At 45.4% G+C, this 18179-nt stretch overlaps 1 protein-coding gene across 1 annotated transcript in view; it reads left to right on the top strand.

Moving 5' to 3' along the window:
- Positions 1 to 18179, top strand: part of LOC144110206 (putative ferric-chelate reductase 1 homolog) — a 125569-nt gene that overhangs the window by 98000 nt on the left and 9390 nt on the right. Inside the window, exon 14 of the mRNA XM_077643044.1 lies at positions 282 to 440. Within this exon, the coding sequence (XP_077499170.1) occupies positions 282 to 440 (159 nt within the window). The remainder of the gene's footprint in view (positions 1 to 281; positions 441 to 18179) is intronic.

Raw genomic sequence — 18179 nt, forward strand, 5'->3', positions numbered from 1 at the left:
AAAGGCGCTTTTCGACCACATACTTATAACGGGCTTTATAATATGACACCAGTCTGATTACAAGGCCATTCCACGTTTAGACAAACATTCTGGGCTCCTCTGTTATCTGGTCAAACAGAAAAAAAGAAACACCCACGCCGAAAACAAGTAAAATTGTTCGCGCAACACGAGGGCACGTTAGTCCATTTATAGTGACTGACCTCTTGAAGAAACTGCTATGAAAATGCCGACTATTGATCTCTAAAGTGGGCTCTTTGTTTTCGTTCACCATGGTTTTCCAGTGGCCACGATGTGTTTTGCCCCGGGACTGGCAAAATCCTACCTGGCCAAATCTGCCTGGTTCCTTCCCGCGCTGGCGATGTTTGTCGTCTTCTACGTGTTTGTCCATTTGGCGCTGCAGGTGCACAGGTCGTTGATGAAGGGTGGCGAAGCGGCCGCCGGTGAGTATCAATTTACAGTTCCTCTTCCTATTGGAGCCTGCACCTGACGCGCACAGTTCCGTGTCAGGTGCAGAAAACTATCTGCGCTGTCATCAAATTTGACATCTCACACAAGCAAATTCAGGCCAGATAAGGAAGCAGTTTTGTTGCTCCATTGAAATTAAAGCAACTAATAATTTGTCGGCATAGTCTGTAATGTAGTGAATTCTTTTTCTGTTCTGCTCGTTAATTTGTGTAATGAATTGCAACCAAGCAGTAATCTTGACGCAAAATAGTCTAGTTAACTACGTTAAAAATCACCTTTATTAAAGGCCGCGCCACTCTTCGTGCCTTAGAAACTTGGGTATTTTAACCAGCAAAGTGGAGTAGAATGTTTGGTGCTGATTTTGAAGCAGAGTTACACAAACATTGTTAAAAAGTAAGAAACTGGAAACTACTCTTGACCAGCAAAAGTTCGCGTCAGGAGCAGAAAATTACCCTCACTAGGATCGTCGCACATCTCACACATCCAAGTCCAAACCAGATAAGGGAGCACTTGTATTGTTCCAGTGAAATTAAAGTATTTTATTTACTTTTTCAAACAATCTGTAATGTAATGAATTACTTTACTGACCTGCTAAAGCGTTTGTGCAATGAACTGCTACGAGGTGGTAATTTTGAAGCAATATAATTAACAACTTTTCAAATCCCTTATATTTAATGCCGCACTACTGTTTCTGCCGCGAAAACTTTGGTATTTTAGCCGTTAAACGGGGCGAAATCTTTGACGCGGACTTCTAAGCAAAGTTATTCTAGTGATTTTATAAAGTAATAGACTAGAGATGAAAGCACTATGTGCCAGTATCCGAAGGTTGACCCTAGAAAAAAAGCCGGACATCTGAAGCCTATTCCTCCACCACAAGTCCCGTCTGGCGAGGTACATGTGGAATTGGCTAAATTTCTAACATCGCCACTGGGCACATTGGCGTTACCGTCGTCTACCTTAATCGTTATAGCGAAACAAACTGCATTTCCAGAAAAACCGATGCTGAATTACGAATTCTATACACAACGTTATAGTCATCACTTATGCAGGAAGCTCAGGAGCTCAGTGGCATAAGGTATCGAAAAACAAGTACCTGCCCTACGCAATCAAAGGGAACTGATGAAGGGTGGGAATTTGGGCCTGTTGGTTCATCACAGAACAGGAAAATGGTGTTCGTCTTTCTTTTGTCGTCCATGCGTTTTTTTGCGCTTCATATTTTCCTCTTCTGAAACCAAAGGGCTCACTGGGTGGCTAATTATGACCATCACCTATATAACTCCTATGTAGAAGACGTTAACAATCATTTGAACGTAACGTAACAATATCAGTTTGGACCGCATGCTCCTTTAGGACACCACTGTGTATCACAATGCACTCCAAGAAAAGGTGCTCGTCACTCTGATCGACTCGATGCACGCTCACGAATGCGGGGACATGATAGATGCACTGCAGCTTCTGAATGGCGTAGCAGCCATCATTTGCGGGTGCTGAATAATTCGTTGATCCCGCAGAGTCCATCCGCCAAATACGAGCACGTGTGAATCCGGTGGGAGTACGAAAACGAGTACCAGCCTTATAACAATCTCTATAGGGAAGTAATCGCTACCAGCCCGGCGAGTAAGCCTTATGTGTGGAACAGAATCCTCTGCAGGGAGATTTTACACAACCAGTTTGGCCCGTCCTAGGTGTTGCGCAAACTGAAGGAGGCTACATGAGGTGTTTCCAGAAGGAAATGTCAGCTGTTGCAGGTTCGCTGGATTGAATAATAATACACGCCACCACAATTATTCCTTGCCTTGCTCATTAATACATTCCTGCAGTCCAAATCCGGCACAAGAGTCTCTTGGAACCATCCATCTTATCTAAGCCACCACTCTCGATAAGTTCGTAATAAAAGAGAAGGAAAAAATGGTCGCGAGGTGTTGCCATACGGCTAACCACTCTGCCGACACCGCTGTGAAGTAGGACTGCAATACTTGACGAATGATTCGCTCGGTTACAAGCTCGACCGTGCAGGTTCTTAATCTTCGCCCAATGCGCTTCTTTTCATTTTTTTTATTTTAATACCTTAAAGACCCAAATAAGGGGTAATACCGCCAGTGGATATCACTCGTGTAAAGCTGTGCTTAATAATGCCGCCCTTGATCAGCAAAACATTTTGCGAAGTACTGCGAAGGTAATCTGTAAAATTCATTTCATAAAAAATTCAGGGGGGCGCTTTGTTGCTCTAAAGTGTGGTGAGGCGAAAGCCTTTAACGCGGTGTTCCTGCATGTGTCACTGATGTGTGGTTAAGATGTTAGGTACACAATTGTTTGTGAATCTTAAAGGCTGGAGACACTGGAGGGCGTGTGGGAGGCATCCGTCTGATTCGGCGCCTTTCCGCAAACACTCTCCAGCGTCCTAGACAAGAACTACATATGCGTTGGCAGGAAGTAGCGCAGTCTTTAGCACGCTCGGCTGCGGAACGGAAGGATGGTGGTTCGAGTCCCATCGTGCTGGATGTAACGCCGAGTTACTGGATGTTGCTGGATGTAACGCCGGACGGCCCCACGGGATAATGAGTCATTAAAGGCTTTCGCCTTAGTGTAAATAACGATACGTGCTACGCGCTCGCAGTCCGCGCCGCGGTGACTAAAATATGCGACGGAACAATTAGGAGCAGTCGTCAACACCATTGGGCATCATGGCGAAAGGTGTGCATAGCCTTGAAGATTACTTCACAAATAAGAAAAAGAAAGGTGGAGGACGCTTAGGCTATCATTAAGAGAACAAAGCTCCGACGCAAGAGATGCCTACTGCGCAAGTACGCGTTGACTTTCACCGAATCAGAGATCACGGCAAGACGTCATGCCACTACTGGAGCGGCGGTGCCGCGAGTAAGCGATGCGCCACTGTCTCGGCGGGTGGTTGTTTCAAACACTGCCACCGGCGGGGCTTGTGAGACCCAGTTTGTACCAATTTGCTCTTCCCGATATCCCGCAACTCTCATTTTCGCGCAGAGAGTTCTTTGGGTGGCTTTCTATCTCTTGACCAATGAGCTGATGCTCAGAGCCATGGTTGGCAGGTGGCAGTTACGTTGACTTTATTTGAACTGTTTTTATGGTCACCTGCTAAGAGGGGCAGGTTACCCACACACAGTTGGCAGGTTGCCATCTCCTTTTTGTGACATAGACGTATGAACGCAGCGAGCTGTGGGAAAAAAATGATAGCTGTGACGTTAAGAGATTGGAAGCGGGCAGAGTGGGTGAGGGAACAAATGCGGGTTAATGACATCCTGGACTAAATCAAGAGGAAGAAATGGGCTTGGGCAGGCCATGTAATGCGAAGGCAAGATAACCGCTGCTCCTTAAGGGTAACGGAGAGGATTCCAAAAGAAGGCAAGCCTAGCGGGGGGCGGCAGAAGGTAAGGTGGGCAGCTGGAAATAGACCGGGTTAATTGGAGAGACAAGAGAGAGGACTTTGCCCTACAGTGGGCGTAGTCAGGCGAATGATGATTATGATTATCGCGTCGAATTTATAAGTGCCAGGGCCGTGCTGCGATAACGCTGCATGAGTGATCTCGTAAAGTGAGGTAGCGAAGCAAAAGATTTAACACATCCCTTCCCACTCTCCTTCTCTTCTTCCTTGATGCTCGCTCTACTTACCATGCCACGATCAGCGAAGTGGATAAAGGCATGGTCCATTCTTTTGCGTCTGTCAGCACCTTGTCTGAGACCGAGCGTTTGGTTCTGCTGCCGTTACATCTCTGCAACCTATGAAAGCACGGACATTTTTTTGTTCTTTCGCGAAACAGCCGCACTTTCAGGTCGCTGCCTTGTGACGCCGCCTTTGAGGAAGGATTGTACGCGGTTGCATTATGTGCAAGAGCGCGTTGCCACGCGTGCACTAATGTAAGCATTGCAATTCCAGATGTGCGCACGCGTAGTCTCCATAATATAACTACATTGGAGTGCCAAGGGCGGCAAGGCATCAAAAATTCGCGGTGGTAAAATATTCTCTGAAAGCGATTTTCAACCGCTGTAGATGTGTGTTGACGCGTTGCTCAAGGGTGAATACTCGAACCATGTGGTGCTGCTCTAGCGATTTTCTTCGCCCCTTTAATCCATCGTGTAATGCTGAGAAAGCAGTCTTCTTTCATTAAATCTCACAAGACGAATCGTGTACCACGTCTCACTGTTTGTAATTTAAGTGAATTGGCTTGCTGAGCAAATAAAACTACCACAAGTGTACATTTTCGGCTAGTCTCTTTCGTTATTTGCAGCAACATTACGTTACAAAAGGCTAGTAAAAGAAATAAAAATTTTGGGTCTTTTAAACACATTCTTAAAGACAGAAATGTGATATCATTTAGGTGTTTACAATGAGTACCTAATGTTCTTGTTGTGATTATACCGCCAAATCTTTGTTTCGAACCACTTCCATTGCCCTTATATGGTATGCACGGACCATCACCTTCTAGAATGTTCGAGTACCTTCCGTTCGATTATCAAATGGAATTTTAACGATGCGACGAACTAACCCACTTTCATCCACATACTAATCCACAATAATTTATTTCTGAAATGAGCCTGATCCAAAACTTTTGGGGTCCTGCTGATGATTGGGGGGTGGGCCAATTTCAAATTTTTGGAAGTCCTATGATTTTCAGATTTGGCGGTTTTCTATGATATGTCCAGTGGTGGTCTCTTGGTGTTTATGAGGTCCCGACCCTCTCACTCTCACTGGAGTCCACTAGAGTTCAGCGGTTAAGCGATGCGCCTGCCCCGGGTGGTGGCTGTTTCAAAAAACGCAGCCACCGTTGAGGCTTGTGAGACCCAGTTTTCTCTTCCCGAACGCTCGTAAGGCTCATGCGAAGTGTCAGCGTGGGTAGATGGCCACTTCATTTCAATTTATCCCGAATAAGGTCATTTATAGGTGCCACGGGGTAAAGGTAGCTGCTCTCAAGCCGGTGAGCAGGTACCGCTTCCCACGGTGGGCAGGCGTGATTACGTCACAGGGTCACGTGACATCTCTCGACCGATCAAGGAATTTTGTGGCAGATAAGCCTAAAATGTTTGTGAGACGCAAAGCGGAATCACATTAATACTCGCTACGCATTATGATAGTCGCCACTCTGCGAGTACTTCTCGCTGTATCCACCGTCTGTGTCCACCCTCCGCCCTCGACGGTAAAGACCCTCCTGATTGTTCACGCAGTAACCGCGTTCCGGCTGCGCACTCCGCTCTCGCCATGCTCTTTTTTTTCCATGGTAACCACCCTCCGAGTGCTTTCCCTGGCAAACCCTATCAGGTTACAAATTCCTACGCTCTGTTCATACCGTCCTCCTTCAACACTTACACCCGGAAAGTGGTTTCCTTGGCGACCACCCTGCTGTTATGCACCGCTCATGTCATGTCCACTTCGTTTCAGTAGAACTACCCACTATATTTGTTTCGGTATACTCTCAACCCCAGCCGGGGTTTCGACAGGGGTAGGTGCACTTAAGAAACGAACACACATTACAAATTTGAGTTATATAATGGTAGCAGTTATACAATGAAAAGGATAGGTGAAGTTGAAGCAAAGACAGGAACAACAAACTCGAGCTGACCAGTTAAAGAATACAAAGTGTTTATCACCAACGTTTTATCAGAATTTAGCACAAGTGTGTGTATTGTTTATGGGAGGTGATTCTAGATTGACTTGTATACATGGTGTTCTTCGGATTTAATCTTAAGTGAATTGTGTTGAAGTATAGGAATTTCAAGCAGTGTTGTTTTCATCGTACGGATAAAGGCTGAAGCCCTGCGCGATGCAAAAGTTCAGCAGGTGAATCTGCGCGTCTTAAAGGTTACAGATAAATCACGCGGCTTTTTTGCTACACTTTCGATCGTGGCTACGCTGGTAGCTCTATTCCATATTCTACGCCTACGCCTACTGCTACACCTATTCCGCCACTAAACACAGGAACGCACGCTTAACAGATGTTGACGTAAACTAACAGTGCAAGCTGCCTTTGCAACTGCAGTCAATGCTATAGGGTTTTTTGGCGGGCTCATTGGTCCTTGAAGTCAAACGAAGGAAACAACGCAAAAGACAAGGACGTGAGAGGACGACACATGCGCTGGACCGTGGCCTAAATAATCAATCATCGCAATGCATTAGCGTAAATTCTCCGCTCCGGCCTGCTCATTTGTAAAATACACGAAATCTGTATATACACTTCCCTCCTCAGCGACCAGACAAGAGTTGTGGTAACGATAACCGCCGAAAGAGGCACACCGGAAGCAGATTCAAAACGCTACGACATTACGGCTGAAGCCTAATTTCTAACTCGTTCAAAAAGGGACCCTTGAACCCCTTATTATTAGCGCGACAAAAACTTCATTTTCCATCTTTCCAGTATCGTCTTTTTCATGTACAGTAACCGCAAGAACTTTTTGCAGGTACAAGCAAATTGGCACAAGCGTTTCAGCTGCCTATTCACTGGATGTACGTTAGTAGAGGCAGAATGCGAGGCGAGCATATTGCCAACGCGCATGGCGTTTCCTCTTTCTCCTACATAACGAAATAAACGTATTCAAGTTGCGCCGTTGAGGAACACAAGAAAGCAGCAATATTTCTACGACAGGCGAGATATGTACAAAAGGCGCCAATCAGATTTGAAAGAATTGAAAAAGTGGCAATGTACCATTGAGTGTTGTGAAGTAAATTGTGGCAGGTATGCATGCCTTAAACGGGACACGGTGTCAAACTACAGTATCTTCAACGTTATGTAGGACTATATGCGACCGCCTTTAATAGGACGCGCCGTTACTCTCCAGGCATATTTCCAGGTGTCGTTTTTTTATCGCAGGGAAATGATCTACTCGCCATGCCGGAACCTGACCTCTGCCCAAAACCTCGCCCCGCTATCAGTCAATCTACCGACATGCCTAGCTATATCACATTAGTTGTTACAGCACCTTCCAAAGCGACATAAACTTTGCGCCCACATGGAACCTTTGGTCGAGGCTCGCCTGGGGAGCAGTGTTTTTGGGCGATGACCGAACATCCACATAAGTCTAAGCGTACATAAACTATCGCCCGAACACTCACAGGGTCACAGGGGACTACATGACCATCGAGGAAATGATCTACAGAGCGTCCGCACCAATCGGAAAATCGCGCCCGAAATTCCCCGTGGAAAGCATTACCTTATTCACCCAGTAAAACTGCTGTCACGTGGAGGATTACGGTCTATCGCAGGGAATAGTCATCCCCCAATTCATTAGAGTGCCTTGCATTGCCTTCAACCGCATGCGATTCGCGCGTATGTCACACTCTGCCGAGCCGCGGGGATATCGGATAGAAGCCCAATGCCGTAAAGGGCTGTCCCTCACCGGACGTTACCACGGAAGTGATTCTGTTGCATGCTCTCAAATCGGAAAATCATCGCTTCGGAACTCAGCTGCCGCTGCAGCAGCAATGGATGCTGACCCACGGCTCCTGTCCCGCATCTGGTTCCGAAACCAGCCGTCAGGAGGTAAGCTCCCTGGATGATCTAAAGGTGGAGCGACATCCCTGGACACCAAGCCTCTCCTTCCAGCCTCACCGATCGTGGTTGGGCCCGTGGTTCACAGGAAGTGCCCCATTGCTGCTTCCTGCGTCCTACATCCATTGCGTCAATGTCTGCGGGGACTACGTGGGGAAGTTAGGGAGTAGGATGGAAAGTTGGGCTAGTTGGGTTACCTTCATTTTAAAGGAAAATACAGCGTGAACAAGGACACCTCTTCTTCGTCCGTCGTCTCTGTTCGCGCTGTATTTTCCTTTAAAATAAAATTAGGGAGGCCGGGGAAATAGTTTTTTTTAGTGCAGAAACACTCATACGATTGTCAGAGTCGAGAAAAAATCTTGCTTGTGCATCTTGCTTGCGTATCGTGCATCTTTTTCGTGCATCGCTCGTTTCCATAGAAACCGTGACGCCAAGCAGCAAGCATTTATTTTTTATTTATTTGTAACATTCTTCCAAACACAGGCGGTATAGGATGACAGAGCAAAAGGCAAATGCTCTCTGCCTGACGAGGGCCCTTTCATCCGTACAGTGCACTGATATGTACAAAGTATTACAACATTATACAAGTGCTAATGCAATAACAAAAAATAACATCCAACATAAAGTTTAATTGGTTTTCAAAACATGTATGTTTAAAGCTTTGAGTTGGACAGTGTGTACGTTTTGAAGGCATTTTTGAACGTTTTGAGTGCTCTACATTGCTATGATATGTCAAGAAGAGGTGGGTGTGTATTTATAAAGTTGGGGATTAAATACGACAGTTTTTGTGTACCATAGCTCGTTCTTATGGCGGGTAGTCTAAAGAAGTTCTTTCGAAAGTTATACCGTGTAGTACTGGGCTGGCTCAAGTCAGTTAACACTGAAGGATTTCGCATGATTTCGTTCCTAATATGAGCAGCAAGTTTCAGCTCATATAACTGGTTTATTTTTAGGACGTTATGTTTTAGGAACACCAGGGCCGTGTGTTCCAGCCGCTCAAGGTTTTCGATGCATCGCATAGCTCGTTTTTGAAGAAGGATCAATTTGTCAAGGTTGGACTTGGTAGGGGAGCCCAGATTAGTAAGCAGTAATTCAAATGTGATTGAACAAGTGCGTAGTATAACCGGCGCTTAAGCCAGGCAGGAAGCAGGTACCTAATGTTGTACAGCATGCCACCAGATCTGCATGCACTAGCATGTATCTTGTCTACTTGAGGCGTCCAGCTCAAGTGCTCTTCAAAGTAAACGCCCAAGAATTTAAAACTAGAAACCCTGTCTATTACAGAGTCATTATATTTAACAATGATGTTTTCGTCATCAGGTTTATTTCTTGGTTTGAATATGACGTATTTTGTTTTACTAACATTTAATTGCAGTTGATTTACCCTCAGCCAAGTTTACAATTCATTTAACCATGTGTTAGTTCGGCATGCAACATGGCCGAAGTTATTGCCATGGAAAAACAAGGTAGTGTCATCAGCGTAGATAATTGTGTGAGGGGTATGTGGAATGCGTGTAAAGTCGTTAATGTAAATAATAAACAACAAGGGTCCCAGAACCCTGCGGAACACCATATGTTATCTCTTTTAACTCAGAACGAAAACCATTAAGGTGTGTGTATTTCAATCTTCCAGATAAATACGTTCGAATCAATCTGAGCGCTACTCCCCAAATGCTGTAGAATGGGAGTTTTCGGTACAGAATATTATGCTTCATTGAGTCGAAAGTCTTCCTGAAATCTAAGAACAATCCAATAGTAAATAGTTTCAGGAGTGCATGTTGTTGGGCGAGTCGGTCGTACATCGTTGAGTAAAGGTACTGCGCAAAATAATACAAATATGGACGAGAAGGGCACAAGGACGGGCGCAGACTCGCGACTGGGTTTATTCAGAACAACACATACTTATAACTTCCACACCACCATGTCAGTCACTGAGCGCAAGCCAGAAATCTGCATTCTGTCTGATAAGTCTTATCGACGTATCACTCACGCAGTCATCTCTTTTGTGCCTAATGAAAAAAGCCTCAGCAAGTCCTCAGCGTCAAAAGCCTCAGCAAAGCCACAGCAATCAGGGTAAATAGTTTATTCTCGAAATTACTCGACAGTTTTTCTTTAGCATCCAGTAATGCCATTTCTGTAGACTTATTTTCACGAAAACCGTATTGCTTATCGGCGAAGGCTTTCTTCTCTTCAAGAAAGCTCGTTATACGAATTTTCAGGAGACGCTCTAAAATTTTTGAGAACACAGGCAACACTGAAATATGGCGGTAATTATTTATACCATCATGCCGACCTCCTTTATGTATAACTACGACTTTGGCTATCTTCATGCTAACAGGGAAAACACCGCTAGTTAAAGCTTCATTACAAATATGACGTAAAGGAGCGCATAAAATATCAGCAACGGCTATGATCGGCTCGACTTTGAGGCCATCAACTCCAACTGCTGTGTTTCTTTTTAATGACGCAAGAAAGGAGAAAATTTCAGTTTCCATGCAAGTGTTCAGAAAATTATAATTTGAGCTTTCAGACAGACAGACAGAAAAACTTTATTCAGCAAGTGAGTTTTAGACCCAGCTGGGTCCCTGGGCCACTGCGCGGTCCCGCACTGCATCAAGTAGGTCATGCCGGGACATGACGTCGGCAGCCCGAGTCACCGCAGCAAGCTGCGATGTCGGGTCTGCAGACATAAGCAGGACCTCCCAGTACTCCCAGCTCGAGATGGCGTGCTGTCCCCGCGGGGGAGGGTCGGCAGGGCAGCCGAAAAGGATATGGGAGAGTGTGGCGTGGGGGTCACCACATAGGGAGCATGCAGGGGATGTGCCGCAATAGTGGGATAAAAGCTGAGGGGATGACAGAGAGCGGGTCTGGAGGCGTCTGAAGAGGATCTGTTGGGAGTGCGTAAGAGAGGGGTGGGGAAGAGGGTAAGTCCGACGGTCAAAACGGGGTATTTGCGTGAGCTCCGCAAAGGTGTGCGCCCGCTCCCTCGAGAATCCTGGATCGAGACTGTCCTGAGCCCGGCAAATCATACCTCGGGCCAATTTATCGGCAGCCTCGTTTCCAGGGTTCCCAGAGTGAGCCGGCACCCACTGAAGCTCTACCCTGCGCGGTAAATTTTGGGTAGGGGTGTTCAACAATTGCCAGGCAGGGGCGTGAATCCTGCCCCTGGCAAAGTTGGACAGAGCCGTTTTGGAGTCGCTGAAGATGTATTGGGCGTCCGAATGTGCAAGGGCTAGGGCGATGGCGGTCTCCTCTGCCTCCTCAGGCGTAGAGCCCGAGGGAAGACGGTGAGTTAGGGGGTGAGGTAGGGTTGGATTGTAGGCAACTGCTACCGCTTCATGCGCTGTACATGCGGCATCTACCCAAACGGCATCGTGGGCTTGCCCATAGTACTTATGGAGGGCATTAGCGCGAGCTACACGGCGAGAGATGTGATATTGGGGATGGACGTTTCGAGGAAGGGGTACACATATAGTACACATATATTACACATATAGTTTTTTATTCCCTCTTCAGTGCCACTAGAGTGTGAGTATGCACCAGCGTTCAAAAAATGGTCATTAAATTTTTGCGCGAGCGAAGTATTGCAGTATTCAGTACCATTAAGCATTAGTGTGCTAGGGATCGTATTATTTGGGCTTCCCATAAGGCTTCTGACTTCTTCCCAAATTTTTCGAGGATTATTAGATATTGAAGTGAATTTTCTTTTGCAATAATCAGTCTTGGCTTTCTTAAGGTCGGAGTTCAACTTGTTTCGACATTTCTTGTACTCCAATAGTTTGTCTAACTCTCTCGAGCGAATAAACGTGTTATACAATTTATCTCTATCTCTAATTCTTATGCATAACTCGTGAGCGACCCAAGGCTTCGTGAATTTTTTTTGTTTTCTGAGCTGTACTGGTGGAAATGCTTCATCGTAGTGCGTAAAAAGATGTCATAAGACAAGCTGGGATTTTTTTCATTATACACGCAATTCCATTGCACTGCTTCAATCAAGGCCAGAAAAGCAGCAATGGTGTCTGGATTAAATTTCCGGCGAACAACAGGAGGCGCACGGCTGCACTTATTTCTCTTTTGTACACATGGCAAAAAGCAGAATATTGGCAAATTAGCGCTCAATTCAAAAGTTGAGAATTCCCGAAAAAACATTGTCTGGGACATGGCTGGTGACACACAAGTCAATCAGCGTTTCACTACGTCGTGTTATGCTCGTTGGTAAATGGATAACAATAGTACACTGAAATGATTCGATCACTTCAAAGAACCGTTCTGTTTGTGGACTTCGTACTGCCAGATTGATGTTAAAGTCTCCAACCAGGACAATTTGCATACATAATTCAGACGCGTATGCAAGAAGACTACTAACGACTTGAATGAATTCTTCAAGATTGCCCGAAGGTGGGCGATAAGCTGTGGCAATTATTGACCCCGAACATTTGACAGTCAACGACTCATGATGATCGATTATTTGTGAGAATTCTAGTATAACATCATAGTGCAGCTTGTTATTTAGATAGAGTGAAATTCCGCCACCCTATCCGGTCATTTCGGAAAACACATTCAGACTGGTAACCTTTGATGTTAACTGTGTCATGTGCACTAGAGAACCACGTCTCCGTAAAAGCAAGCATATCAAAACTATGATCCAGTGAATCTAGAGCTGTAGCAATGTCAAATTGTTTTTTCTTCAAACTTCTGATGTTGACATGAGAAATGGACGCACTATCAATACGGTTAAAAGAAGGACTGCACAGGACAGAGTTGAAGGACATGCTATCGTGATACACGTAGTCGCAATGGCTAGCCATCAGAGTGCAAAGGGAAGATAAACAGATGGTACGTTTCAAAAGGCGCTGCAGCTCATACTATCAGATCAAGGTCCTCATCGTGCTGAATGCGGATGACCCGTGCGCCTGACACCTTGCGCATAAACAGCTTGCCGCCCCTTTGCCAAGTGTACTGATAACATTTTTCTTTTGCTCTAACCTTCATAGCCCACAGCAGTCTCTTAATTTCTACTGTAGATTGTCCAGAAAGAACACTTCGGAATTTTTGTCCTGCAGAACACCCCTATTTGACATCCAGTAGTCTCGCATGACACGTGAGACGAAGCGAACAAGAACTACGGGTTTTTTACCTTTCTTTTCTGGAAGCCTATGCAGGCCTTCAACATCAGCGTTTGTCAGTTCGGCAACACCCATTTCCTTAGCCGGATCATTGACTTTATAGAGCAAATTTTCATTATCGCTTGAGGGCAAACCATGATTTTCCAGGTTCTGACTTCTGCTGTACTGTTCCAAGCTGTTCACTTGTTGCCGCAAGTTCTGGACCGCCTGTTTAGTATGGTCGCTCTCAATTGACTCGACTCTTTTCTTTAGGTCGGCAATCTCGCTTGTGTGTTTTTTTCATTTCTGCAAGCACGTCATCGTAACAATCAGATAGATGCTGAACTGACTGCTCCATTTTGTCAACTGTGACCCTCATCTGCAGCAATGTCTCCACCTTGCCCTTAATATCTGAGAGTTCTGATATCACACGATTCATTTCAGCGAGCACTTTTTTCAAGACCTTGTGTGTCCTCACGTTTCTGTTTCTGTGCACCCCTGGCACTTCTAGCGGCCAAAATGACACAGGTTTGACACTCACCGCTCTTTTTATCAACCTCATTCCAGCCTTTATATGCTGATTTTGTGACTCCCGAACAGGACCCAAGGTGGTACCCATAGCAGCATTCTGAGCATGCAACAAACATGCCATTGTCTGGAAGTGTCTCGCTGCAGGCAAGTCAGCCATCACTCTCTGACATCCTAGACGAAGTGCAAAAGGTACTACCGCTAAAGATGAAGGCAACAGCAGTGGTACTCACAAGTTCGCTGCGCAAGACGCGTCCGTCGTCTGGTAGCGGCTTATTTTAGAACTGACGTGGCAGCCACAACCAGCAGTCCAACAGGTGCAAATACTTGTCCACAACCCTTCGCTAGCATTCAGAACTTACGAATAAAATCACGGAACACAACAAAAGCACAGCACACAAATACGGGGGCAACGGAGGTAGTAGTAACGCAGTGTTAGAGACAGAAATAAGGAATTTTACAAACTTGCAGATGCGAAAAGAGAAAAAAAAATCCAGATAAGGATAGCGTCCTTCCGCCACCGCCGTGTGAGCAGTTTCAGTTCTTCCGCCAGGAGCGCGAACAGTATTTTGCGTTGTCGGTGACGTCAAGCAGGACGCAAAGCTCCAGTGTCACGGAAGAAGTTTAAAGGTCTGCAGATGCGAATAGAAAAAAAATTTCAAGATAAGGAGAGCGTCCTTCCACCACCGCCGCCACCGCCAGGCCACACCCGAAATTTGATCTTGGATAAATTGGCCTAAAATCGATGCCCAATCATAATTGGGCATGCCCGACACGCACCAACCTCCAAATTTAGACCAAGCCATTGCCAAAATTCGGCTTGCCCCCAGCCCAAATATTTTACCTTGGCCGATTTAGGCCAAAATCGATGTCCAACTATAACTGGCCGCGCCCTACACGATGACAACCTTCTAATTTGTCCCGGGTCATTTCCAAGGCCATGACGACCCCCCCCCTCCCAATTTTACTTTGGATGATTTGGACCAAAATCGATGTTCAATCATAATTAGGCGTGTCCATCAAAATGTAAACCTCTAAATTTGGATGCCATTGCCAAAATTTGGCCCGACCCACCCCCTGAAACTTTACCTTGCCGGTTTGGACCAAAATCGATGTCCAACCATAACTTACCGTGACCGACACGAAAGCAACTGCAAATTTGACCCGGGTCACTTCCAAAAATTGGGTCCGAGCCACCTCCGAAATAAAATGCCGCCACAGTCTGGAAGACGTTGAAGTAATGAGCGTTAGCTGTTTGGTAGCGCACTCTATCTTCCATACGATGTTGAGCCAGTGACGAATATGCCATTAGTTAGATCATGACGTCATCGGTTAATTAAATATCAGCAATTGAATTTAAGCCTAACCATAACCTAATATTAGCTTCAATAGTTAATATTGGCAACTAACGTGTTCTACTCATCGGGAGGATTCAAATATCTTATTCGTTTTATGATGACCTCATTAGTTACTGAGTTATAAGCAATTAAACATAGTCACGTGTCTAGTTAATTATGACGTTACAAAATCAGTGACCTCACCACTCAGTCATCAATTCGGTTGCTATATCGATTTGCTATGGGGGCCGGCATCTTGAATTCCTTGGACTTGGAAAATTTCACGCCGAAGGGAGTTGGTAGCACACCCCAAGAAATCGAGAAACGTGATAAATAAGAGCTAACGCTCTTAAAAGTTTTCACAGCTTTGATATTTGCGCCATCTCGTTGCTATCATGTCGCTTGTGGCGTCACCATTTACGTCCCCGCGTTTCCCCACGTCACACATCGGTTTAAGCAAATTTGATCCCCGGCAATTGTTTTTTTTTTTGGGGGGGGGGGGGGGCAGGAACCTTTCAGATAAAGTGGGTTTTGGAAGCTCCATCAGCTCTCATTAATAAGGTCCCTCTCAGCTTATGCATGTCGGTTTGCGGCGCGCGGATGAAAATTTCGCATATTACAGACAATAGAGGAAGGAGTCATGTTAGTATGCACGCCCTTGTCATTGCATCATCGCGTTGATTAGCGGTATAGGGCTCGCGTTCCTGTAGGAAGGAAGGACAAGACCACCACTATATATACAGCTCACATGTGGAACAATATATGTGCATGCATGAAAATTGTCAGGCACCGCAACAATGCAACTAGGAATACATGAGGTGCCAGCAGACCAACACGACCGAAACAAGGCGCCACAGCTGTATATTCAGTTCAATAAATCGACATCCCCAAATAGTGAAACTGAAAGGGCAATAACAGGTTTTCCGCTCGCTTTTTTCTTGATGAGCACTTTCACCATTTCTTCTGCAGATGCATCTAGGCTTATGTACTGTATAAATGTATGGCGAAAGAAAAACACTTTCCGACGTATCCTAAGCTGGATAGCCATCTCAGCGATTTTATGATAACCATATGTGCGCTATAACCCTGTGCGTCGGTCATGCTCATTAGTGGCGAAGGACAGGGATATAGCACTGCCAAAAAACAACGCCAGACGTTCTGGCTAGACGAGCAGCACTTCCTTCTGTGTGTGCCAGACTCTACAATGTGCTATGTTTTGAAGCACTCACACTGTTTCTGAAGTCCGGAAGACAGAGGGCAAAACACTGAGTTGAGGTGCATTTTTGTACACCCATAGCGAACGTTGAACTATCGCTACAGCTTTCACAAACTGCTTCGGCCTCCTGGCCGAACTTAGCCGGTATATAGTATGCTTAGAATTTACCAAACATATTTTTAACTATTATCAAGACATCTTTAGACACTTTGTGTTCAAACGAAAATGAAGATAATCGCTAGTGTTCCTTTCATTCTATGCATACTAAAATGTGCCAGATCAGGGAAGATAAAAGGCAGCACTTGGAAATACTGAAGTGTTGAGCCTCAATGCGAGAAAGCTTTTCCCGGCATGCACTACCCAAGATTAGTCACTTACGAGCACGTTGACTGTCATCGCGAGTCCCACCGGTCTTGACGGTTTTTCTTGTAAAATGGGGCAATGCGTTTAATATCTAGTTGTTACAATACATCATTGGAGTCATAACTTTGCCGAGAACATTTTTTCTGGCTTTGCACCAAAGCTCCTCGCCTGGTCTTAGCATGATCACGAGAAAAATGTGGGCCTCTGGCGTGCGGAACCAAGAGTGAGCGTTTTGTGCAGGGGAGTAGTACAAAGGTCGCGTTTGTACCACTTTCACCGCGTCATGGGAAACGTCGAAGGGTGGGACCATTTTCGGAGACTTTTTTTTGCATAAGAAAATGCTTTGCGTTTACTGACGCAGCCCTTAGCAGTGTCCTTGTACTCCTGTAGACAAAGCAGAGATCTGGGCTGGTTGGTAATGATTCATAAAAAACGTAACACTAGGGTCCATTCGTTGTGTTGTAATTTCCTCTTCTTGTCCCTCGGCCGTTCTTTTACTGTTTTTTTTCCTTAACTACGTAACACTAGCGCTTAAGACTTGAAGATAGACAAGAGAAACAGGCAGGATTCATAATAAACGTAAGACTAGCGCTTAAGACGTCAACGTAGAAAAGAAACGGACAGGACGAGCGCTAAACCACTAGCAATTTAGCGCTATGATCACGTTTTAAGCGCTACTCTTGCGTTTGTTATGTATCACAATCAACTAGCTCAGATCTCTGCTTTGACTGCAATAATTTCTATTACATCGGGCCCTGTTCTACCTTATTTTATGTGTCGTGATTCGTCTGTGACCTACGTGAACTTGCCAGCGCGGTTTAGCGCTCGTCCTGTCTGTTTCTTTTCTATGTTCGTGTCTTAAGTGCTAGTCTTACGTTTATTATGAACCTGTAGAGGTTGGATCTCTTTCTGCTGGACCGAGAAGAACAAGGAGATGATGGCGAAAGAACATCCCCTTAGTATATGGAATTCTGTATTATCTCTTGGTCTTATACATCTCTTGTGTACGGCGATGAATCTTCTACTGTTTGTTATCGGTGCCACAGCCGGACGCTCGTACCTGCAGTTATCAGATGGCAGGATGGCATCGCCGAAGAGCAGGGAACATAGCCGCTTGGTATATAAGTCCTATGTCACTTATAAATTCAGAAGCATCATGTCCATCACACGGAGCTGTCTTTGCAAGGCGAAATGTCGTATATATGCCCGAATAACGGTTTTTACCATCCTTAGTGTGAAGCGCTGGCATGGAGGCACCATAAATACGCTTTCTCCTCAAAGCTCTTCCGGAATTATATTACTACACTGGTGTATAAGAATGAGAAACTTTATTGCAGTTTGTCACTGTTGACGCCACTCCATGCTTGGCTAGCTTTGTACCTGTCCTTGTTATTAAGGTGTAAGCCTTTCTTGGCTCATGAGTGGCGTAGACTTAAGCTGTAGACGGGAACTGTAGACCGAAGCTGTAGACCGAGGCTGTAGACGGAAGCTGTCCGCACGAAATGTCAATCATAAGTTTTTTTTTTTTATTCGAGAAGTGTGCCATGAGGCATAAGTTGAAAAGGAAAGGGGGGAAGGAATGCACGGGATTGAAAGTTAAAAGAAGGAGTGAAGAACCGTTGCGCTGAGGTAGTCGCAGAGGTTGTTAATG

This window comes from Amblyomma americanum, chromosome 11, assembly GCF_052857255.1.
Source record: "Amblyomma americanum isolate KBUSLIRL-KWMA chromosome 11, ASM5285725v1, whole genome shotgun sequence".
NCBI lineage: Eukaryota > Metazoa > Arthropoda > Arachnida > Ixodida > Ixodidae > Amblyomma > Amblyomma americanum.